Below are 24,212 nucleotides of genomic sequence, written 5' to 3' on the forward strand. Positions count from 1 at the left end.
GGCTGCTTTCCTGGTTTGTGCTTTCCCAAATGTCACCCACTTCTCAGGACCATTATCAGTGTCATGTGCGTGGGTTAATGAAGGCTCCCCCTTCCAGGGAGATGAGCACACAGGCTCCTTTTCCCTCCTTCACTCTTCTCCCGGGGCCTTTCTCTCCCCTGGCCACCTCCTGCACCCAATTACATCTGTGGCCCAGGCAAGGGAAGCCATGCCTTCAGGAAGGGTCCGATCTTCCCCTGGGGAGTTTCCACTATGAACCCTAGGGGCCTCTCAACAGGAAGGATGGAGGCGCCGCCTTCTGTGGCTTTCAACACCTTTTCCTAAATATTTGTTGATTTTGAGCTTTCCACAATTACACTGATCATGTAGTCTCTGGGTTAGGACTCAGGACAGAGGTTGGTTATGTGAGCTTCTCACTAGTCTTTTTAAATACACACAATAGGATAGTGGTTACACAGAAACATGCGGGAAACCCTCCTGGAGGGAGAGGATATTTCCTTCATTCTCATCTCAAGGATTCATCTATACAGTGGCCACCAGGAGGCAGCCGAGTCTCCTCCTCATGGCCCAGAGACCCCTGGTTTGTCTTTGGAATCTCCCTTGCTACGGACAGGAAGGGCACTGGAGCGGAATGCAGGTGGGCTTCATCTTCGTCGACCTTCCCTTGATTCCTTCTCCAAGCTGTGTCTTCCTCCCCAGTTCTGTACTGACTCGGGGAGAACTGGGCAGAGAGCAGAGAGCCCCTCTGATGATGTAGGGCACCTCTGGTAACTGCATGGATGTGTGACCGCTTCGTGGGGCATGGGGCACCAGGAGCAAAAGCTGGGATTCTGGAGTGGGGGGACCTGGGTTCGAATCCAGCTCTGCCACCCAGTAGCTGCTGGGACTCCAGACACGTTCCTGCCTCTGGAAGCCCTGGTGGGCAGAATACTTCCTATGTCATGGGATTTGGGGAAGCTTGAGAGACAGGGGGTTGCATAGCAAGGAACACACAATAAGTTCTCAAAAAGTGTGCGTTCCTTTCCCGGCACAGGCAATGAATTACAGAGTCAGGACTCCGTATGGGACCAGACAGAAACCACGGGCCCTGAGTCACGGTGCCAGGCTGCTCTGAAATACCTTTAATCTGCAACAGCATCAGCCTCTTGTAGGGCACAGCGCTGTTGTTAGAGTTCTGTTCCGTCAGGTTGACGCTCCGCAGGCTGACGTTGCTGAAGTTTTCTTTACTGGCTAAACCCGCCAGGGTGACTTCTGAGAAGTTGGAGTTGGAAGACACTGGGCAGGTTGAATAAGGAAACACAACGCAGGAGGTTCAGTTACAGTGACAATATTTACAGTCAGAAATTATTCATAACTGACTCAACACCTTTGTCTTTTCAAGTTAATCCCGAGAGGGAAAACATACTCAAGTTTGATTAAATGTGCAATTCAATGCTTAACCACCGTGTTAAGAATTAAGTACAGCATTGAAAATATAAACTGCTTGTTGACAAGTGTCACTCCATGCTGTGCAGAGGGACAAGAACTGAGTGATGACGTGGACCAGCTACTTTAGTACAAAACCAGGAGCTGGATGCACTTGTTGCAATTCCACTGAAAGCTGTTCTAAATCCTAACAACTTTTACATGTCCAAATGTATAGATGCCAGATGACTGTTAGACAGCTTTCACCAAAAGCCTTTATACATAAAGAAAACAAAAAAGTAGACACTCTGTAAGGGATGATTAGGTTCTAATCTTTATCTGAAGGCAAAGTGATCAGCCAGATGATATCTTGAGATCTTCTGCTCTTAGAGTTAAGACTGTAGTTATAAGATGGGTTTTCACTGCAAAACAGCAAACATCTATAGACCGGTCAGTCATCACTAATCCAACCCCTGAGCCCCCAAAAGTGGAGGCAGAGGAAACATATGTAAAATCTGTGCCAACATTTATTTCTCCAACTTATTGTTTTAAAAATGTATATGCTGGAGAAAAATTCAGAAATTTATTTCACTGGGATTAGGTTTGAAGACATATAATACCACTTGTCAATTCATTATGGTGTTGTGGTTTTTAAATACACTTTTGTTGTTGTTGTTGTTGAGAAAGGGTGTGGCTCTGTCACCCAGCCTGGAGTGCAGTGGTGCAGTCATGGCTCACTGCAGCCTTGACCTCCCGGGGTTTAGTGATCCTCCCACCTCAGCCTCCTGAGTAACTGGGACCCCAGGTGAGTGCCACCACACCTGGCTAATTTTTTTATTTTTTGTAGAGATGAAGTCTTGCTATGTTTCCCAGGCTGGTCTCAGGCTGGTCTCAGACTCTTGGGCTCAAGTGATCCTCCTGCCTCTGCCTCCTGAAGTGCTGGGATTACAGGCATGAGCCACCATGCCCAGTCTGAAATATACTTTCATAGTAAACCAGTGATAACGAAAAGGCTCAACCACTTCATCTAAATACTATATTTCTAAGAAAAACATTAGGAAATAGGTCTATGAGTGTTATGGGAAAATGAAAATTATAGCAAGATTATCCCAAAAATCAAGATTATGTATGCTATCACCTCAAACCAAGAAAATCACTGTTTCAGAATGATGGAACCCCACATTACTGGGCAGATGAAAGCAGTGTGGCTCAGCCTACAGTGAGACTGAGAGTCTGGAGCCCATCTCCTCGCCTCCATTCATCGCCCCCGCCAGCTCCCCCTGCTCCCTCCAGCCCACATCCCAACTCCAAGAAGCTCAGGGTCCTACCAAGAACAATCTGAAAAGCACTGGCATTTGTGTTAATTAATAATATAAAAATCTAGGATTAGATACTCCAGTGATTTGAAGTGTTTTACTAGAAGAGATCAAATAACTCTTTTACTATAAGAGATCAAACGACTAATAAGATTAAATGAAGAATGATTGTGTGTTCAGGATCTACAGAGCTGAAAATGGCTGAATTACCATACTCAGAAATATCCATCTCTTCTAACTTCCAGAAAAAAACTCAACAAAACAGGGTAATTTGTAACCGGGTGCGGTGGCTTGTGCCTGTAATCCCAGCACTTTGGGAGATCAAGGTGGGAGGATTGTTTGAGGCTAGAGAGTTTGAGATGAGCCTGGGCAATATGATGAGACCCCAGTCTTTAAAAAAAAAAAAAAAACCAAACCCCAGTATAATCTGAATTAACTAACTGAACAGGTGATACACACTTTGAGAATTTCTATGAAAAATCTTTAAAGTCTAGGTTGTGCAAACTTACTCCTTTTTACTTCATGAGGGTCTTCTGAGCACCATTATTGGCCTTCACAAGGCAGAAAACCAAGCAATGAGTAAAGCATCGGAAGAAGCCATTCCCAAACACAGAAGCAGGGTGGGGGTTCAAATACTCACTCTTTTCTACTTTCATCCGCTTTGACTCCATGAAGGCAACGTTTAATCTCTGCTCAGTGTATTCCTGAAGGAGATCTTCTCTTGCCGCCAGCATTTTCAGGGGGTTTTTGGAGGCCTGAACCCGGCGCTTGGGCCTAACTGCCCGCTTGTGCTCGGCCACAGAAGACGTCAATCTGCGGATGGAAGCAGAGCCGCGGTCCCAGTCTGTGACACCACCACCCCTGGATGACCTGGGGGTCTTGGACTCCACAAAGTATTTCCTGATTTTGTTACAAATCTTGCAACTCTTCCTCCCACCGCCACTCCCCTGACATGGAGTCGTAGAATCTTGGAGATGGAAGAGGGATGCAAGCCCACTGAGTTCAAATCTCAGCCACACCCGGACGCCCCCACTCACTCCTGCCCCTCGGTCTCCGCCTGGGAGGGTGTGGAGTACTTCCGGGCAGCTCATGGCTCTGCTAGACAGCTCTAGGGTTTAGGGAGCTCTTCCCTCCCCCTACCACGCCCATGCACACGTCCTAATTCTCGCTTTGGAATCATACACCCATGTCTACTTGTCTGTTTCCGGCAAGCCCTTCGGGAATTTGCACGGGCTCCTTGACGTAATCCTCTTCGCTCGGCCTAAACTTTCTCCCTATGCAATAGCTTTCGGTCCCCTTACTGACCCTCCATGACTAGCTTCCACTTAACGCACTGCCCCCTCTGAAAAATAACCACTTTTTGGAAGAATATATTGAAATAAAATAGGCCCGCAATCATCTGTGACCACCCCACATTCTCACAATTCTTTGGGGTGGAAAACCAGACTAGGGAAGGTGAGCAGACCGAGCGAAGCGATCTCCCAACAGACTCCTGCTGCCACTCTCCACCTCCAGCTGCGCGGGCCTCTGTGCCCAAAAGGCGTCTTTACGTACCATGGTGTCATATGTGTCTATCAATATGTTTAAATTATGATATACAACTACTTAAACAGTGACATTGTCTGGGCGGAAGATTGAGAAATGGTTAAACCGCTATGTATGCAAATACCCAAAATACTATTTTGAAGTAGAAAATGGCAAAGGGCTCATTTTTTAAGGTAGGAAATTAAAACATGCAAACTGAAACAAATTGAGCAAACTGGAATATGCAAAGAATTTATCAGGAGCAGCTTGTAGAAAATGGTATATGTCACTGACAATTTCGCAGTTAAGAGCAGATGGATGTGGTGGATTGCCGTGGGTGGAGCCTGTCTAGCGTGTCTCCCTCTGCTTCTGGTAATAGCATCTGGATTTTCCTTTGGGGAAACCACCTCACTGCGCCCCCACCGTGGCTCTAGAGGAGACCCAGACACCCGCCTTTACCCAGTCAGCATCTTCTATCCCATTGGCCACAGTGACTGGTTTGGGGATGGACACGGGCTCAAGTTGAAGCCAAGAAAATCAAACCTGGAACTTCTGCTGGGACTACTGGGAAGAGAAGCCACCCGTGCTGGGCTGGCCAGGGAGGCAGCCTTGTGACTCCAGAGCTGGGGTGTCCATCTGCCGCCAGGCCGCTGCCTGACGGAGAGTGAGGCCAAGGAAAACAGCCAAGACAGACTGTGTTCTGAGGGGCGTCTAGAACCCGAGGCCACATCTGCACTGTTCAGAGAGTGAGCCAGTAAACTCCGCCGCACTGTTGAGACAGTGAGCCATAAACCCCTCCGCACTGTTCAGCCAGTGAGCCGACAAAGCCCTCCGCACTTTTCTTTTTGCTGAAATCAGTTTGAGTTGGGATCTTTTTCTTGGCACTTGAAATTGACGGGATCCTAATACCATAATCGCTTTTCCTAGTTGGTTTAGTCATGTTCCCCTGGGAAGAGAAACCCTTAGACATCAATGAGAAAGCCCGCAGATCTATTGATTTTATAAATGATTGGAAGCTAAGTAACATGCCTTACTGATTTTCTAGTTAGCTGTATTAGTTTGAGCCCATCTCATCCAAATATTTTGCAAAATTATGAGCAAGAATTCAATATGTCAAATGAAAGACAGGCGTTGAACTCTCTGCTAAGTGATATAAACCTAAAAACTGCAAAACAATATTTACATTATGTGAAAAATCCAGTGACGCCCTCTTTATGGCACAGGACAAGCATCTGTGGCCCACGCGGTCTGCCTGCATGCACATCTGGTCTGCCGTCTGCATGTTTTATCTGCTGCGAGGCTCCGTGCCCCTGGCTCCTGCAACACCTTGCCCTGGTTCTAGAATACTAACGCCGCCGTGATGGAGTTAGAAAGAGAAGCAGGCCACACTGGGGGAAGAGCCTCATGGATGTGCCCTCTGCAGGCGAAGGAAGCCCTTCTCAGTGGAGGAAAGACGGAGACCCAAATAACTCACTTGGGTGCATAAGGATCGAAAATGACATCGAAGTCCTCGTCCAGCTCCACAGGACCTCTCAGCTTATTATAATCCACGTTGCGGTAAAATTTGGCAAAGGTTTCGTCATCATCCGGCTTCATCACCTCCTTCACAGATTTGCCGGTGACAGTGAGCACCGTTTCGTGCATCCCGCCAACTATCAACAAACAAGCAAAAGACATAAGAGTTTTATAAAAACAAGGACTCCAATTATGCTTCACAATAGTTTAAAAATTCTATTGCCTCCTAAGTTCTAGGAGTGGAAGAAACACGGTTGTGATATACAGGGTCCTGTGGTTGCTTCCCAGGCCCTTACTTAATCTCTGACGTAAGGACTTCCCACCTGAACAAATCTTCTGCAGTAAAATGGGAGAGAGGGAGGCTGACCATACTGCACACAGGAGCCCACTGAACGCTTCTGAACCTGCACTTGCTTCTGTTGAGGGTAGGTGAACCAGCCTCAGCCTCATTCTACGTGAAGGGTTGGCAAACTTCTTCCAAAAAGGGCCAGCCAGTAAACATTTTAGGCTTTGCATGGGGAGGGGTGACATGGGGCCTGTGTTGCGACAACTCAGTTCTGCTGTCTTAATGCAAAAGCTATTGACAATAGTTCACAAATAGGCATGGATATGTTTCAATAAAACTTTATTTACAAAAACAGGGCTGGGCATGGTGGCTTACGCTTATAATCTCAGCACTTTGGGAGGCTGAGGCTGGGGGATTGCTTGAGCCCAGGACTTCAGCCTGAGCAACATAGTGGGTCCCCATCTCTACAAAAACAGAAAAAAATTAGCCAGGCTTGGTGGTGCACGCCCATAGTCCCACCTACTTGGGAGGCTGAGGTGGGAGGATTGCTTGAGTCCAGGAGTTCAAGGCTACAGTGAGCTATGATGGCACCACTGCACTTTAGCCTGGGTGACAGAGCAAGACCCTGTCTCTAAAAAACAAACAAGAAAAAAAAAAAGCAGGTGGGCAGCTGGATTTGGCAATGGCCATCGCTTGCTGACCCACGGGCTAGATCACTGCTCCATGTGTGTAATAAATGCTTTGCTGATTGGCATTCCCTGCCTAGCCAGTTCAGTTATTATATTACACTTTTATATTTCCGTTCAGTGGTGGTTGTATTATTTTCAACCTTTTAGTGGTCACTGTCAATAGCAGGGACTCCCAGCGCCTAGTATTTGATAAGTTTCCAGGATTGGGCATTTTAATCAAGAGATAAAAGGCTGTTTTTGCATATTGCTCTTTTATTTGGTATACCGCATTGACTTTTATATTGAAACATTTACTTCAATATTCATTTGCCATAATTTTCTTTTAGAAATCATTTGTGATTATACGAAATAATATTAGCTTTTACCTTATTGGAAATTGATAACATACAATTTAAAGTTCACCAGGCCCAAGGTCACGTTGATTTTGCCAACATATAATAATCTGCTTTCAGAGTTATAAGCAAAATCACTCAGTTCACAATTCCAATTGGATTACATCCCAAGGGTTTAGATTCAAGAAAAAAATGTATTATTGGAAGTCCCCAATTTAGTACATTATCAAGTGAATCAGGGCTTGTTTCTCTAATCAGTCTTGACCAAAACTTCTTTTTTTTGAAGATAACAACAAAGATAATGATTACAGTATGAATTAGGAAAGCCATAATAGAAAGAAAATAATTTAGCTGAGGAAGAAAAGCAATCAGAATTAGGATTTAGAGATTCTGAAAGCAAAGCCTTCTGGCTTCCAGTAGGTACCTTTGTTATTCAGCCTTCTTAGAAAGGTTTCCAGCCTGTCCAACTTCAGGTCCGATTCTAACTGCATATCTGGTCTGGCTTCGATATCTAGGCAAGCAGAAACCATCAGTGAGACAGCATCACTAAGGCCTCTTCTGATCAGGCTTGGCGTGGCCAGGGCCTTGGCGACTTACCTTCCAGGGGTTTGGAAACGGGTGTGGTGCCTCTTGTTTTACTGCAAATGGGTGAGGCTACTGGGGTTATGGCAGTGGGTGACGCCAAACCTGTGGAACACACAGACAAGCTACTGAGCATCTCAGGGTCACTTCTGGAAATCTCCGGGACCCTGGTGGATCTCCAGAAGTCCCAGGGTAGACAGCACAACATATAAGAATTTACACACATGCAGGCACACACACACACATTTCACACGTACCACGACTGTGGGACAACCAACTGCAAACGTAGACTGGATTTTATTATTTCCAAGGACTGTAGTGGCTGACAAGCCGATATTCCAAAATGAACGGTGGAGACGTGGGAAAACATGTCCATGACACGTTAACCTGGGCAAATGCAGCTGTGAGTTCTGAGGCTCTCTGGAGATGGCAGGGGCAGCTGAGAGTGCATTGGTGCCATCTGCAGAATGAGCTGTGTCACACTTGCCAGCAACTGGCCCCCCGCACTGGAGCTCTCCTCCAGGCTGAGGGGAGGGAGGGACAGTGGCCCTGGGGACATGACATAGACAGTAACCCAAGGAGGGCCAACCTTTCAGAAGAAATCACAGACCAGGGCAGGTCTGGACCAACTACGAGTTTTGGAAGGTCCTGTCCATCTCCCGTGTGGGCAGAAACAGGAAATGCTTTTCCTAGTATATTTACCGAGAAGCAGAGTGGGGAATCTTTAAAAGGGCAAGTGGTGAGAGACATATGAAAGGGAAAGGGAGGAATTCCTGCATGGAGAAAGTATCCAGCTGGAAGAAGAAAACTTAGTAAAGAGAAGGATGAGTATCGCTTCCCTAACCTAAGTGGAAGGCATTGGAAAGAAAACTAGTGCATTTACAAAAAAACAAAATGAGATGTGAATGTTCTCTGTACTCATTTGTAATAAATGTGAAATCCTTAGATGACATTGCCACTTAGATGACAACGCATCCCTGGATGAACAACATCGAGAGGATATGCAAATCACTATCACAAGGAAAACCAAATGAATGAATGATTCTGCTCCTTCCTCCTGTGAACGGGAGAAGTATTATAGCATAAAAAATTTAATAAAAAAAACCATTAAATGGTTTAAAACTCAAGTTTTAGTAATATTCTACAAGTACGTCTCATTATGTACATATATTTTATTGATGATGTCAATAAAAGTTTTAAAATTTGTTTCAATTGCCAGAACTGCAAAGGGTTTCCATCCATGAGAAAGTAAACTTTCTTGAAAGATGATAAATAAAATCTGGTATCACAGGGTGGGGAGGGAAATCTTCACTCACTAGAAGGATGCTTAAGAGAAGAGACATCAGAGGAGTTCATTAGCACAGAGGCCGTTAACTCCGCAGCTAATAAACAGGACTGACTCTGAAGGCTGGTTTCCAAAGCAACCGGAGAAATCCATCCGTGTCCTGGCCGGTGCCGGGCAAACCCCGCTGCCATGGCTCCCCCTGCTGGCGGTTCAGGCAGTGGCACTATGCAAACGTGCTCCCCACCTAGCTAAGGATCCTTAGGGAATGAATGGCTCATGGCGGGGAGATGCAAATTACAAAATGTTAAAACAAAACAAAGATCTCCCCCATAGCTCTTTTCAATGAATTCTAGGTACAACAACCAGTCACCTACTCTCTTCAGGAACATTTTCACAGATGTCAATGTGGACAAGGGCAGTGGCATTTGGTAGTAAGAACCCACTTACAAATAAATTAGGGTTTTTAAGATGGAAGAAAGAAAAGAAACCAAAGCGGAAAGTCATCAAGATAAAAGCCTGGGCTAGAAGCTGGAAAACCTGAGGTCTGGTTCAAGTTCTCAGTTCCAGTTCTACTTAGTCACCCTGCACCTAACGACGTGCTTCTGTTAAAGAAGGGTTGGGGCTCACGTTAAAGGAGTTTAAACATGAGCATCCCGTTCTGTGATCTGATGCAGGAAATTGGCAAATGGTACCTCATTCCGTGAGAGCAAATTATATTTTCACCATTCCAAGATGAGGTAAGAATAGATTTGTTAGAAAGGATTCCCCACTAAGATTTGAGTTAATCACCGTTCAGGGATTTCCCATGTCTCGCTCCTTCCCTTCCTTCTACAAACATTCATTATGTACCTATAATGAGTTAGGTACTCTTCATAAAAGTGTGGATTAAAGGTTCTGAGAAAAAGAAAAGCTAAGCCTCTATATTTGATGACAAGATGTTAAGAACAAGTGAATGTGAAAACGTATACCACTATGATGGGAAATCTGCTTTAAATAATAGCTTAGAAAGTGATGGTATGTGCATATAGGTGACAAAGGGAACCCAAATTTTAATCATTTCCTGCAGGATATGAAATAAAGCCCCAAACACTCTTATGAAGCCTCAAAGCTCTCCAGTAACTTTACTAACCAAGTGATATGTAAGTCAGTTTCATAAATTTTTGAACACAGGCATCAAATCAGTTCCAAGAGCTCAGCAGCAGAAGATTGCAGCAGGGACATCCCACTGCCTAGGAACTGAGGACATATTTTAGACATCTATTAAAGCATATCCGGATTTGGCTTTGGTCAGTCAGAGAAATCAGGTTTGATGGAGAAGGACCTAGGAATTAACCTAAAAGGAAGAGGGGATAAACTTCTTTATTGTGAAAGGCTGACTTAGGGTACATGGTTGCCAGGTCAGAAGGAAATGGAAACAATTTAAAAGTAATTATGGGCTGGCGGGGTGGCTCATGCCTGTAATCCCAGCACTTTGGGAGTCCAAGGCAGGTGAATCACCTGAGGTCAGGAGTTCGAGACCAGCCTGGCAAACATGGCAAAACCCCGTCTCTACTAAAAATACAAAAATTAGCCGGGCATGGTGGCGCGCGCCTGTGATCCCAGCTACTTGGGAGTCTGAGGCAGGAAAATTGCTTGAACCTGGGAGGCAGAGGTTGCAGTGACCTGAGATTGTGCCACTGCACTCCAGCCTGGGAGACAGAGCGAGATTCTGTCCCCTCCACCAAAAAAAAAAAAAAAAGAAGTAATTATGGGGGCTGGGCACAGTGGTTCACGCCTGTAATCCCAGCACTCTGGGAGGTCGAAGTGGATGGATCACCTGAGGTCAGCAGTTTGAGACCACCTGGCCCACATGGTGAAACTCCGTCTGTACTAAAAAGGTGAAAAATTAGCCAGGCATGGTGGTGGCCGCCTGTAATCCCAGCTACTTGGGGGGCTGAGGCAAGAGAATTGCTTGAACCCAGGAGGTGGAGGATACAGTGAGCTGAGATCACACCATTGCACTCCAGCCTGGGCAACAAGAGTGAAACTCCGTCTAAATAAATAATTGTAATTATGGGAAAGGACCAAAATTTGTTAGCAGATTTGAACTGCTTTTGAAACCTACACTTGCACTTAATTCCAAATGGGTAAGTTTTGAAATAGTGACAAATGGAATTATGCATCACTGTTTTATGACCTTCAAATACTTCCAAGAATCATATAAAGTTTAAAGAAGATACTATTTATGAAGAAAAGATATTCAGTAGAAGTATCTCACAGAACCTACACAAAAAACATTTATAGAATGTCAGTAAGTTTAAAAAATTTTAAAAGAAGGCTGGGCATGGTGTCTCAAGCCTGTAGTCCCAGCTACTTAGGAGGCTGAGGTGGGAGGATTACTTAAGCCCAAGAGTTCGAGACCAGCCTGGGCAACACAGCGACACCCCATTTCTACATAAAAATTTTTAAAAAGCCAGGCATGGTTTTGCACACCTATAATCCCAGCTACTAGAGAGGCTGTGGTGGGAAGATTGCTTCAGCCCATGAGTTTGAGGCTGCAGTGAGCCATGACTGAGCCACTGCACCCCAGCCCAGGCAAAAGAGCAAGTCCCTGTCTCTTAGAAAAAACTTAAAAAGACCATGGTTTCTTCTTTGAAATTGAGCTATCACGTACCACCATGCCCTCCATGGGTAAGTGTGCTCACGTGTGTGCATTGTGCACACACCACACACATGGACACACACACACATGTGCACACACACACTGACCTTTCTTCACCATCCTGCCAGCCACAGTGAACTGGGTCGAGTCGTTGGCCGCTCCTCTGCCTCTCGACTTCCAGGCCTCCTCTCTCACAGTGATGAGCTGCTTCCTCTCCTCAATCGTCATTTGGCTCTCTCGACTTTCTGTGACCCGCTGTTCATAAATGTACAGAAGAGAAAACGGGAGAGAGAAATGACAGCGGTGTGGACCTCAGCCTGCAGCATTTCATGAGTGAAAAAAGCGGTAGACAAAGAGGAGTAAGTATATTGTCCAAAGATGTTCAAAAATGTTCTGTCTGAAATGGGCTCGGCTTCCTTACGTCCAGGTTGGGTGGGAGACCACCACTGGCGATGCTGTAACTTTAGATGAACACCTTTGTCCTGTGACTTACCGGTTTGGGGCACTGGAGCACCAGAACAATCCTTTGTAAACACAAACAATTAAAAATAGATTGTTTTCATGTCCTGGACTCTACAGGGTTTTAAAGTTTCTCTGTCTTAACCCATCTAGTTAAACTCGGTTAACTGGGAGATTTTTATCCCTATATACTCACAAAGAACATGATTGATCTAGAAAACTTTATCCATGTGAGCACACAAGGAACTTGCCCAGTTAGAGACAGGGAAGGCTGGTTAGGAATAAGGGGCAGGAGAAGGTTTTCTGGCACTCTGCTTGCTTTTTCCTGCAGCCACTGATGTTCTGAGGGCAGGTAGACAACCAGGAGAGCCCACAGAAGTGGCTTTAAACTGTGAGACATCTGATGTTGACAATGAACTATGCTGTAGACATAACCTACATGCACGGTAACATTTCTACTTAAAATGCTCTCAGCAGTTTCTAATTGGAAAATTTCTGGAGAGATCTGCTTCTTCCATTTCCAAGCCATTGGTGATGCTCATTAGGCTTGCGGTTGGGGATGTGGCGCGAGGGGAAGGGGAAGAAGCTACAGGGGACTCAAAGGGCATCAGGAAAGGAGGAGGGGCTCAGGACAGGCCTGGGATGGAGAGATGGGACTGAGGAGGGAGGGAGAGGAGCAGCGATGGAAGCAGAGGACAGGGCTCATGCCACTGAGTGATGTGTATTGGGGAGAAGAGTGTAGGTGGCGGTCGCGGGCGATACCAGGGCAGGAGGTCCTCAAACGATGGCCGACAGAGTTTGCTTTTCCTCTGTCTTCAAGCCATCCCTCCCTGCACCACAAGACCCCTGTCTATGGCGAGGCACTGGGCTGGGTGGTGAGTGGGGGAGAAGCACAGGAGCTGTGGAGCTAATGCCAAGGAAGGAAGAGTGCAAAGGTGCCCCCTCCAGAGCAGAAGGCACGTCCCTGGCTGTCACCTGCTGGTTTCTGGAAGGGGCTCTGGAGGCCGGCGATGGCTTCCTGGGTTTGCCCTCTCACTTTCCACTGTCTCTTGAACCCGAGGCTGGCTGTTGCTGCTGGTGCATCCGCTTTCAAACTACATCTGAGCACTCCACACCTTCTTCTAGGAGGTTCCCCAGATTGCTGCTAGCGCATCTGCTTTCAAATTACTTTTGAGCACTACTCAACTTATTCTAGCAGGTACCCCACCTTTTCTGCCTTCCTAAGGCATTTTCCTTGGCTAAGAAATCTCCGTGGATCAATGTGATCCTAAGGCCTCGCGCTGACACAGGGGAGGACTCAGAGAGCCCCGAGTCAAGTCCATCCTAGAGATTCTCTTCCCTGATGCCTTTCCTCCTCACTATGGCAAACCACTTCCCTTCACTGACCCACGAGAGAGGACTTCCTGATTCAGGAGGGACAGGAAGAGAGTGGAGATGGGGACAGTTCATTTTCTTAACCCCTGGAATGATGGAAGTTGACAGAGGAAAGGCGCCTTCCCTTCCTTTCCAGCAGCACAAAACCAGGTCTGCACTGGGAAGATTTGGTTTAAGCTATGAACGTGGACTTCTCCATCATCTAAGTGATGAGTCTGTCTTTCACAGGATTCTTCTATAAAGCCCTCATAGCCAGAAGTGATTTCGAGGTCCCTGCCAACTTAAATTAGGTTAAAAACCTTTTCCTAAAGAGATATGACAACCAAACGTGATGCATGATCCTGGCTTGAATCCTAGATGGGGTGGGGGCTACAAAGGTCATTATTGGAGGAAATTGACACAATTTTAAGATGGACGTGGATCAGATAAATATTGTATCAACATTAACTTCCTCATCTTGATCACCATATTGTGGTTATGCGAGGAAATATCTTTGACTTTAGGAACTAAGTCAAATATTGAAAGGTAGAGGAGCACAATGTTTCCAAACTACTGGCACATGGTTGGGGTGGGAAAAATGAGATGGGGGAAGAGAAGGCAAGAAAGTGGGGTGAGGAGTGGAGGGAGGAAGGGAGCGAGAGTGAAGGAGGGGGGCCAATGTCAACAATGAGTGGTTCTGGTAAAGTGTATGAAAGTGCTCTGCCTATAATGGAAATTTTTCTGTAAGTTTAACATTTTATCAAAATTCAAAGTTACTAAAATTTTTTCCTAAAAACCTTAACATTTCCCCTCGTGATCGGCGAGAAGCCCCTAATTCCAAGTAACTCTCTGAATCACGTATCCTTTTTAAATAAACGATGAGGTTCACTTGCCCGAAAGACCTCATCAAAATTCAACAACGAGAATATGTTTTCTTTGAAAACGAAGTTTCAGGAGTGAATTTTAATCAAACCAAGATGGCACTTGGCTTCAAATATTTCCAAGAAACATCAAGTGCCAAGAAAGTTGGCGTCTCCAAAGGTTCAGCCATCACTGTGGTGATTCACTATTCACTTAGTCAACTCTGCGGTGAATTCTCTCAGGCATCTCAACAGTCCAGGGTGGGGTAGTGGGTGTGGATAATGACTCAGAAAAATGGTATCTTCAAATCCAAAATTTCGTTTTTCAAAGCACTGGGATTCCCTCAGAGCCCTTTACGCACACAATGGATACAAACTTTGGGATGATACAACCATTTTAGAATTTAAAGCTCCCATTCGTTTGCCAGACCTAGGGCAAGAAGAAATAATTTTTACTCCTTTCTGAATAGTAATATTAAGCATAAATGTTTTTGTTTTTCTAGAAATTTTGACTTAACTTTGCTACTTAGTAGGGTTGGCTTAGGACCCCCTAATTGCTGCAATTCAACTTTACATGGCTCTAGAAGGGTGTAAAGCATATACAGTTTGTTTATTCTCTAAATAATCTAATAAATATTTATCACAATTTAGAACTCAAAATGTGAGAACAAAGATATATATTTGTTCATTTGATTTTTTTAAGCTTAAAACTTCATTATTGTCTTGTTTTTTTCCTTCTAAATTTTTCTTTCCTTGTTTAGAGAAGGATGTTATATATATAGTAATAAGTATTGTGTCATTTTTCCAGGTTTAGCTGACACATGTTTGGGATTGGCTGGAATAGTAAGAGAGTTGAGGAAGAATCTAAACAGAAACCTACCCCATCTGTCCTTCATTCTTTCAAAGATAGATCCCACGAATGTGGTGGGGAAAGGCAGAGAAAGAGGGTGGAGGAGAAATTGAGTATTTGTGTATGTGTATGCACGTGTGTGTGTGTGGGTGGGTGTGTGTGTGTAGAAGGTAGTGAAATAGGTAGAAAAGAGGTTCTTGTCTTAGGGATGGTCAGATACTTGGTAGGTCACAGCTTGAAACTGTGCAAAGGACAAATCAACACGAATACTTTTAGGTTGCCTGATGTTGCTGATGGGTTTCTTTCTCTCTGTATACACTGACTGAAAAATCATAGCAAATCTCACTCAATGTTTCTCACGCAGGGATGTGATCCAACACAGAGCATAGAACTAAGATGTATTATAAGGATTAGGGCGGATTTAAGGGTCAAACTCTTCCACAACCAGAGAGCTTTATCGAAATAAAATATTGTGACCTGGCTTTTAAATTTTTTTTTTTATCTTATTCACATGTAGTTAAACTGTAAAGGAAGAAATTATAAAAGCACATATTAAGTAATAGAAATAAGGTGAAAGGAACAAAGTTGTACTTTTCAGTTTTCAAAAATGCTAAGATCATTTCAAATTCTACGCACTATGAAAGAAATTTAGCTTTGCCCCTTCCTTAAGAGAAATTTCAGTCCCTCGTCACTGCATACAGCCTCAAGTACCCTGAATAAAAGATGAAGAAAAGATCACAGGTTAAGGCTCAGACCTCGAAGTAAGTGTTTTCCAGTACTGTCACCATCTACCAGCTCCTAAGATGAAAGGAAGGGAATAAAGTAAAATCTTCTTTTGGTACAGCCCTGAGGCATGTGAGAAAGAAGAGAATTCAGGTTGAAGCCTGACACAGAGACAAACAGTCCATTTAGACACAGCCTGTGTGCTTTTTTTCTTCTCTGAACCTTTGTATTATTAAATATTAAGACACCAGTACTGCTGGAAGAAAGAAAAGGCGTGACTTGACCTCTGAAAACACAGATGAGCTAGTGCTACATACTCAGTATATAAACTATTTATATTTAGCTGGGAAAAATTGTTCAGAGGTAAAAGTATATAATTTTTTGAAATTTTAATTTTGAAGTGATGAAACAGAAATGCCTTTGGCAAATGTTAATTTCCTTTAAACTTAACAATATATGGAGATATATTCCATGTTCATGGATAAGAAGACTCAATTTTGTTAAGATGGCAGGTTTTCCCAACTTGACCTGTACATTCGATGCAGTTCCAAAGTCCCAGCAAGAGATTTTGTAGATATTGACAAACTGATCTTAAAGTTTACATGGAGAGGCAAAAGACCCAGAATAGCCAACACAACACTGAAGGGGAAGGAAAAAGTTGGAGGACCAACACCAGTCAACTTCAAGACTTACTATAAAGCCTCGGCAATCAAGATTGTGTGGTATTGATGAAAGAACAGTCAAATAGATCAATGGAATAGAGAGCTCAATAATAGATTCATATACATTTAGTCAACGGATCTTTGAGAAAGGAGCAAAAACATTAGAATGAAGAAAAGATAGTATTTTTCAACAAACGATGCTGGAATAAGTGGACACTCATATGTAAAAAAAAATCTAGATACAAAATTTTCCACCATTCCCCAAAATTAACTCAAAATGGATCACAAAGGCCTAACTGTAAAAATTAAAACTATAAAACTCCTAGAATATTACATAGAAGGAAATTTAGATTATCTTGGATTTGGTGATTAGTTTTTAGATATAACACAATATCCACAGAAGAAATAACTGATAAGCTGAACTTCACTGAAATTAAAGACTTCTGTAAAAGACACTGTTAAAAGAATGAGAAGACAATCTACAGAATGGGAGAAAATATTTGCAAAAGACATATCTGATAAAGGACTACTACCCCAAATATACAAAGAACTGTTAAAACTCAACAATATGAAAATGAACAACCAGATTAACAGATGGGAAAAACATCTGAATAGATACCTCACCAAAGAAGATATAAGACAGAAAATAAGCACATGGAAATATGCTCAACATCATATCTGCAAATCTCATCATTAGAGACTTGCAAATTAAAACAAGGTGACATTATTACACATCAATTAGGATGGCAAAAATGCAAACACTGACAACACCAAATGCTGGCAAGGATATGGAGCGACAGGAACTCTCATTCAGTGCTGATGGAAATGCAAAATGGTACAGTCACTTTGGAAGACAGTTTGGAGGTTTCTCACAGAACTAAACATACTCTTACCGTATGATACAGCAATCATGCTCCTTGATACTCAAATGAGTTGAAAACTTACATCCAAATAAAAGCCTGCACATGGATGCTTCTAGCACTTTATTCATAATTGCCAAGACTTGGAAGCAACCAAGCTGTCCTCCAGTAGATTAATAGACAAATAAACTGTGGCACATTCAGATAATGAAATATTATTCGACGATACAAAGAAAAAAGCTTTCAAGCCATAAAAAGACACAGTGGAGGCTCACGCCTGTAATCCCAACACTCTGAGAGGCTGAGGTGGGCGGATCACCTGAGGTTAGGAGTTTGAGACCAGCCTGGCCAACATGGCGAAACCCCGTCTCTACTAAAAATACAAAACAATTACCTGGGGTGTGGTGGCAGGCGCCTGCAATCACAGCTACTCAGGAGGCTGAGGCAGGAGAATCGCTTGAACCCGGGAGGTGGAGGTTGCGGTGAGCTAAGATTGCACCACTGCACTCCAGCCTGGGTAACAGAGTGAAACTCCATCTCAAAAATAATAATAATGATAATAATTTAAAAATAAATAAAATTTTAAAAAGACACAGAGGAATCGTAAATGCATATTACTAAATGAAAGAAGCCAATCTGAAAAGGCTACATACTGTGTGATTCCAATTCAATGACATTCTGGAAAAGGCAAAACTATGTGACAGTAAAAAATGACCGGTTGCCAAGGACTGGGTGGTGAGAGTGATAAGCAGGCAGAGCACAGGGGATCTTCAGGGCAGGGAAACGATTCTGTATGATAGTGTAATGGTGGACATATGTCATTAAGTATTTGTCAAAACCGAGAGAATGGACCATACCAAAAGTAAATTTTAACGTAATCTATTAACTTTGGGGATAATGACGCGTCAGCGTAGGTTCATCAATGGTAGCAAATGTGCCACTCTGGAGGGGGATGTTGATAATTGGGGTGGCTGTGTGTGGGAGGGCAGGGATGATGTAGGAACCCTGTACTTTCTGCTGTGAACCTACAACTGCTCCAAAAAAATAAATTCTTCTGAAAAATATATCTAGTTGTCCCTCAGTGTCTATGGGGGACTGGTTCAAGGACCTCCTAGAGATACCAAAATCCACAGATGCTCAAGTCCCTGATGTAAAATGGGGTAGGATTTTCACACAGCCTGTGCACATCCCCGCCATGTACTTTAAATCATTTCGTGATGACTTATAATACCTAATACAAGGTAATGTTATGTAAATAGTTGTTCTGCTGTATTGGTTTTTAATTTTTTAACTGTTGTATTGTTGTTTTTTATTGGTTTTATTCACAAGTATCCCTAGTTGGTTGAATCCTTGGATGCGGAACTGGAAGAGATGAAGGGCCGACTGTATACACTTAAAGACTTCAGTAATATATCTTTTCCTTTAAAGTTTAATATTGGCTTATTTCAAAGAAACACAAGCTCATTTCCCCGTTCGTGATGGGATAGGAAGTTTGCTCCACATTTCAGCCCCTTTCTTGGGGTGGACACTGGCTAGGTACATGGGGCCTGGGCTCTTATAACCAGCATTTCCAGCTTCGGGGAAAGGAACCAGGAGAGTGCGGGAAAGGCCGCCCCAGGGAGAAGAAGTGGGGAGTTTCCATTTGTGAAGAGGCGAGATGACTACGGGAGGACCCCAGACACCTTCTCTGTCAGCTTCGCATGTGAAACCCTGAGCCACTCATTCAATAACTGCTGGTGCTGCTGGAGCAGGCCCATCGCGGCACTGTCAGCGGCCACCTGAGAGCTAAGAAAGCCCCAGTCCTGCTGGGGAGACGAGGCCCTAGAGGTAGGAGACAGAGGCCCTAGAGGGAGGGGACAGAGGCCCTAGAGGGAGGGGACAGAGGCCCTATGAGGGAGGAGACAGAGGGCCTAAGAGGGAGGGGACAGAGGGCCTACGAGGGAGGGGACAGAAGGCCTAAGAGGGAGGGGATAGAGGCCCTATGAGGGAGGGGACAGAGGACCTATGAGGGACGGGGCAGAGACCCTATGAGGGAGGGGACAGAGGCCCTATGAGGGAGGAGACAGAGGGCCTAAGAGGGAGGGGACAGAGACCCTAAGAGGGAGGGGACAGAGGGCCTAAGAGGGAGGGGACAGAGGGCCTATGAGGGAGGAGACAGAGGGCCTAAGAGGGAGGGGACAGAGACCCTAAGAGGGAGGGGACAGAGGGCCTAAGAGGGAGGAGACAGAGGGCCTAAGAGGGAGGGGACAGAGGGCCTAAGACAGAGGGGACAGAGGCCCTACGAGGGAGGGGACAGAGACCCTAGAGGGAGGGGACAGAGACCCTATGAGGGAGGAGACAGAGGGCCTAAGAGGGAGGGGACAGAGGGCCTAAGACAGAGGGGACAGAGGCCCTACAAGGGAGGGGACAGAGGGCCTAAGAGGGAGGGGACAGAGGGCCTAAGACAGAGGGGACAGAGGCCCTACGAGGGAGGGGACAGAGGGCCTAAGAGGGAGGGGACAGAGACTCTACGAAGGAGGGGACAGAGGCCCTAGAGGGAGGGGACAGAGGCCCTAGGAGGGAAGGGACAGAGGCCCTAGGAGGGAAGTGATGGGGCAAAGCCCGGCAGGGAGGAGATGGGAGCCTGGCATTCATGGAAAAGTGGATGGCGCCACTTTGCAGAGTTGTTTTGACACCAAGGACATTCCACGGTGAAATAAAAAAAACCAGCCATTCCTATTTTTCATGTTATTCACCCACACAGTGGCTCAGCCCAGGCTGGGGTCTGCTCTCTGGGGTGGGGTTCAGAGAGGCTACAGTGAGGATGGAGGGAAGGGTGAGGGGGTTCATGGTCTCTTGCTTTAATAGGGCCATTGGAACCAGCTCCTCCTGGTTCTTTAATAGGGTCACTGGAGGGGCCTCCCCTCGCTGAGTCTTCCTCCCTGTCCCTCCACACCCCAAACCGCCTCCACCATATCCTCCTCCTCTATGAACTGAGCAGGACAACATCCTCACTGAGCTGGAGCGAAGAACACGGACGCATCTCCTGGGCTCCTGACTCAGGATCCAAGCTTGGAGGCTGAAAGGGGACACTCCTCTTAAACCAGTTTCATGACTACGAGGTGAATTAATGCCATCAAGTCCACCTGAAAATCTGAGCCAAGGATCAGTGTGTGTGTGACTGACCCTAAATATATGAAGAACCAATTAAACACACATATACACACACTTAAAGACACACACACACACTCTCATAGACACACACACACATAGACACACTCTCATAGATACACACTCAGAAACACACTCATACACACACAGTCTCATGGACACACAAATTGTACTGCCACACACACACACACACACACACACACCTCTCTTTCAAAGTGAAATGCACCAAATAAGTTATTTCCCAAAATTAAAACAGCAGTTCTTTTCCTATTGCTCAGAAATTGCAGTGAGGCTTAAGATGAGTGGCTTTTCCTCACCTGATTAATCGACACAAAAGACAGGTATTTATGGGCAGCAGGAATAGCAGGAGAATAAGTAGAAGCATATACGGGTTCCTACAGAGCAAAGCAAGAGGGTTTAAGGTGAAAAGAGAAGATTTATCAGAACGGGGCCGGGCAGGGACATGGGGGAAGGAGAGACAAAACAATGATTTTTCTAACAGAATGTTAATTTACTCATTGCAATTTCAGTTCTCTTTTCAAGAGTCCTCTCTTGAATGCTAATGCTAAAGTAAATCCACACAAGCGCGGTAAATATACCTGAGTCAGCTTTGTGCAGTAATTAAATGAGTTAATTTATAGAAGATTGTCAGCTACAGAGAGAGGAACCATGACTTTCATTGACAGTTTTAACATTAAACAGAAAATATCATCTTCTTTAAAGTATTTTCATTACATGATTAAAAAAAATAGTTTAAGGGCACGGGCTCAGCTCTCCACTCCAGACAAAGGCTGTGTCTGGTCTGGAGATAAGAAAAGTACCAGGGAGGGTGCACGAAGGAACCACCCAGGATCAGAATTACCCACGCGAAGTGTAATTCTGGCCACCATCGAGAGGACACCTGTGTTAGAGTCAGGCTTACCCAAAGCAGATTAGAAATGGCACTATCATCCGCAACTCCTCCTTCTTCCTACAGGTTAAAACAAACAGGGAACATGGCAGAGTATTGGAAGAGAAGAGCCTGGTCAGGGCATCGCAATCACCTTCAAGTATTTCGTGCCTGGGTTCAAACAGCAGCATGCAGGTGCTCACACAATAGGGTGATGTGAACCTCAGGCCACCTCATTCCCTGACCGCAGAATGATCATCTGGAGTTTAGAGAGCGCTCCCTCAGCCTTTCTCTCCCTCCCATCCTCGCACTTTAAAGTGACTTCATTCTCCTGAACTATGATCTGGAATTTCAAAGGCAGCAGACACTGAGAATATAAATGTGCCAGATTCACCTTTCTTGAAATTTCGGGCACTTGTTCTGGGGCTGTCATAGATCTGAGCTGGATACACTGACCTCCCAGCTGCTGAAGCACAGTGGGATATCCAGTTCCCTCTGGAACTCAGAAACAGACACAGGGTTTTAATGGCCAAGTCTATAAAGGGTTTTCACTTCTTGGAAAATGTCTGATTCGCTGGATGACCATCTTCACAAAAGACGTGGGAGCCACCGTGTGTGCCTTAACGTCGAATAAACCGAAATAGGGATGGAATTGAAAATAACTATTTGGTGAAAATAAATACATAACTGAAAGTTAGTTGCAACAGAGACTGCTGCCAAACCACTTCTTTGAGACTTTGCTTCGTTTGATTTCTCTCTGGTGGAATGAGTTACTCTGGAGGAAAGTGTACACAAGCCATGCTCAAGTGCACATAAACCACACCGTGCAGACCAGACCAAATCCACAAAACAGACAGCTTTACCATCTTTAGACCAAGTATATATGCTACGAGACTCACACATGTTTAAGTCAGGTTAGCCTGGCCTAGACTATACCAAGAACAGGTGAAAGATAAGAAGGGCAGCAGCAAGGAAGAGAAAGAAAGAGAAAGAGGGGGAGAGAGAAAGGGAGAAGGAAGGGGAGAGGGGGGGAGAGAGAGAGAGAGAGAGAGAGAGAGAGAGAGAGAGAGAGAGAGAGAATACCCAAACAGTTTTTCACAGGAAATGACAGAACTAGCTAGGTAAACAATTAGTGCTCTTAAGCTCTTGATCATCAATCCTCATTTTGGGGGGAGGGTGTGTAAAATGGGGAAAGAAGGAACTGCTGGTTTCCTATTCCCTGAGATGTGCTTGATCTTTTAGTATAGAAATGAAAACTCCAGGCTGGGCATGGTGGCTCACGCCTGTAATTCCAGCACTTTGGGAGGCCGAGGCAGGTGGATCACCTGAGGTCGGGAGTTTGAGACCAGCCTGACCTACGTGGAGAAACCCCGTCTCTACTAAAAATACAAAAAATTAGCTGGGCATGGTGGCACATGCCTGTAATCGCAGCTACTCGGGAGGCTGAGGCAGGAGAATCACTTGAACCCAGGAGGCGGAGGTTGCGGTGAGCCGAGATTGTGCCATTGCACTCCAGCCTGGGCAACGAGAATGAAACTTTGTCTCAAAAAAAAAAAAAGGAATGAAAACTCCAGCTTAATATCTATTCACAGGCCCAAAATCTTTTTGTTTTTGTTTGAGACAGGGTCTTGCTTTGTCACCCGAGCTGGAGTGCAGTGGCACAAATACTGCTCATTGCAGCCTCAACTTCCCGAGCTCAAGCGATCCTCCTGCATCAGCCTCCCAAGTAGCTGGGATCACAGTCGTGCGCTACCACACCCAGTTAATTTTTGTAAACAGGGGGTTTTATCACGTTGCCCAGGCTGGTCTAAAACTCCTGGGCTCAAGTAATCCTCTTGTCTTGGCCTCCCAGTGTTGGGACTACAGGCACGGCCATTGAGCTTGGCTCCAAAGTAAATCTTAACATGATAAAAGACCTAAAATGAGATGCTGGCTGGAGCCCCTCAAATATGTTTTCTTTTGAGACCAATCCATTGACAGAAACAAAACAGTTACAGATTTTTCAAGACATCCTTTATCATATTTTTTTAATGTGACTCCAAGAAAATTTCAAGATGACCTGTGTGGCACACATTCTATTTTTACAGGACGGTGCTGACTTCCATGTTGCACGTGTTTTCACAGGAGCAATGGAAGGAACTTCTAGAGTCCCCTCTCTTTCCTGCCTCTTCCACATTTCCACAGACTGCACACTCACGGTAGCAGCCTCTCAGCACACAAAAGGAACGTAGGAACCGTGAAGGGCGTGATGAGCTGACCATAAGGCCGGCTCCTTTCTGCCCTTGGTGCTAAAGATGGAAGGTTCTGGCACCTGCCCCCCTGGGTACCTCTCCGTCAGCAAGGCTAGAGCTACTCCGTGCAGCAAGCGCCCCTGTTCAGGCCCCATGTGTCATGACTGTCTGTCCTTCTCCAAGGCAGCATTCAGACACCCCGCAAGCAGTGGGCATGTCAAGCCTCCTCAGCTACTGGGGGAATCCCTTAAGACAGACCAGGTTTAAGGTGCCTCACCCACCACATCTGAGCACAGCCAGCGGGTGACTGAAAACAGTGCCAGCCCTCGGGAAGGAACGAACCCAGGGGTTGTCAGAGGCCGTCTGAGAAACACCTGACCTCAACAGAACCTGAGATTGCCCAATGTGGGCTACAAAGGCCAATAGATCCGCTTATTTTAACTTCAAAGAGCTTATTGTCTCCAGCCAAAGGGAAGCAGGCCACTGAGAAGAGTGGGAGAGTTCACTGTCTGCAGAAACAGCAGCCTCCACGCGCCCAGAGGCAGCATTTCCCATTCCAGCCCCAGCCTGCTTGGAAGCCCCGGGGCTTCAGGTCACTGGG

General features: G+C 45.2%; 2 protein-coding genes across 36 annotated transcripts in view; one reads left to right on the top strand and one right to left on the bottom strand.

The window, feature by feature from the left end:
* LOC735719 (uncharacterized) overlaps window positions 1-24,212 on the top strand; it is a 131,089-nt gene that overhangs the window by 77,407 nt on the left and 29,470 nt on the right. The gene's annotated exons all lie outside the window — the stretch shown is intronic.
* SVIL (supervillin) overlaps window positions 1-24,212 on the bottom strand; it is a 277,505-nt gene that overhangs the window by 30,423 nt on the left and 222,870 nt on the right. For 21 of the 34 annotated variants that reach the window (XM_063780606.1, XM_063780603.1, XM_063780596.1 and 18 more), the window contains 8 exons: window positions 21,414-21,461; window positions 20,809-20,886; window positions 11,682-11,829; window positions 7,664-7,753; window positions 7,491-7,577; window positions 5,719-5,896; window positions 3,361-3,533; window positions 1,120-1,275 (listed from right to left, as the gene is read on the bottom strand). In XM_063780606.1, the coding sequence (XP_063636676.1) occupies window positions 1,120-1,275; window positions 3,361-3,533; window positions 5,719-5,896; window positions 7,491-7,577; window positions 7,664-7,753; window positions 11,682-11,829; window positions 20,809-20,886; window positions 21,414-21,461 (958 nt within the window). The remainder of the gene's footprint in view (window positions 1-1,119; window positions 1,276-3,360; window positions 3,534-5,718; window positions 5,897-7,490; window positions 7,578-7,663; window positions 7,754-11,681; window positions 11,830-20,808; window positions 20,887-21,413; window positions 21,462-24,212) is intronic. The other 13 variants (XM_063780610.1, XM_063780600.1, XM_063780612.1 and 10 more) reach the window with 2 other exon arrangements.

This window comes from Pan troglodytes, chromosome 8 (assembly GCF_028858775.2).
Source record: "Pan troglodytes isolate AG18354 chromosome 8, NHGRI_mPanTro3-v2.0_pri, whole genome shotgun sequence".
In the NCBI taxonomy this organism is placed as follows: Eukaryota; Metazoa; Chordata; class Mammalia; order Primates; family Hominidae; genus Pan; species Pan troglodytes.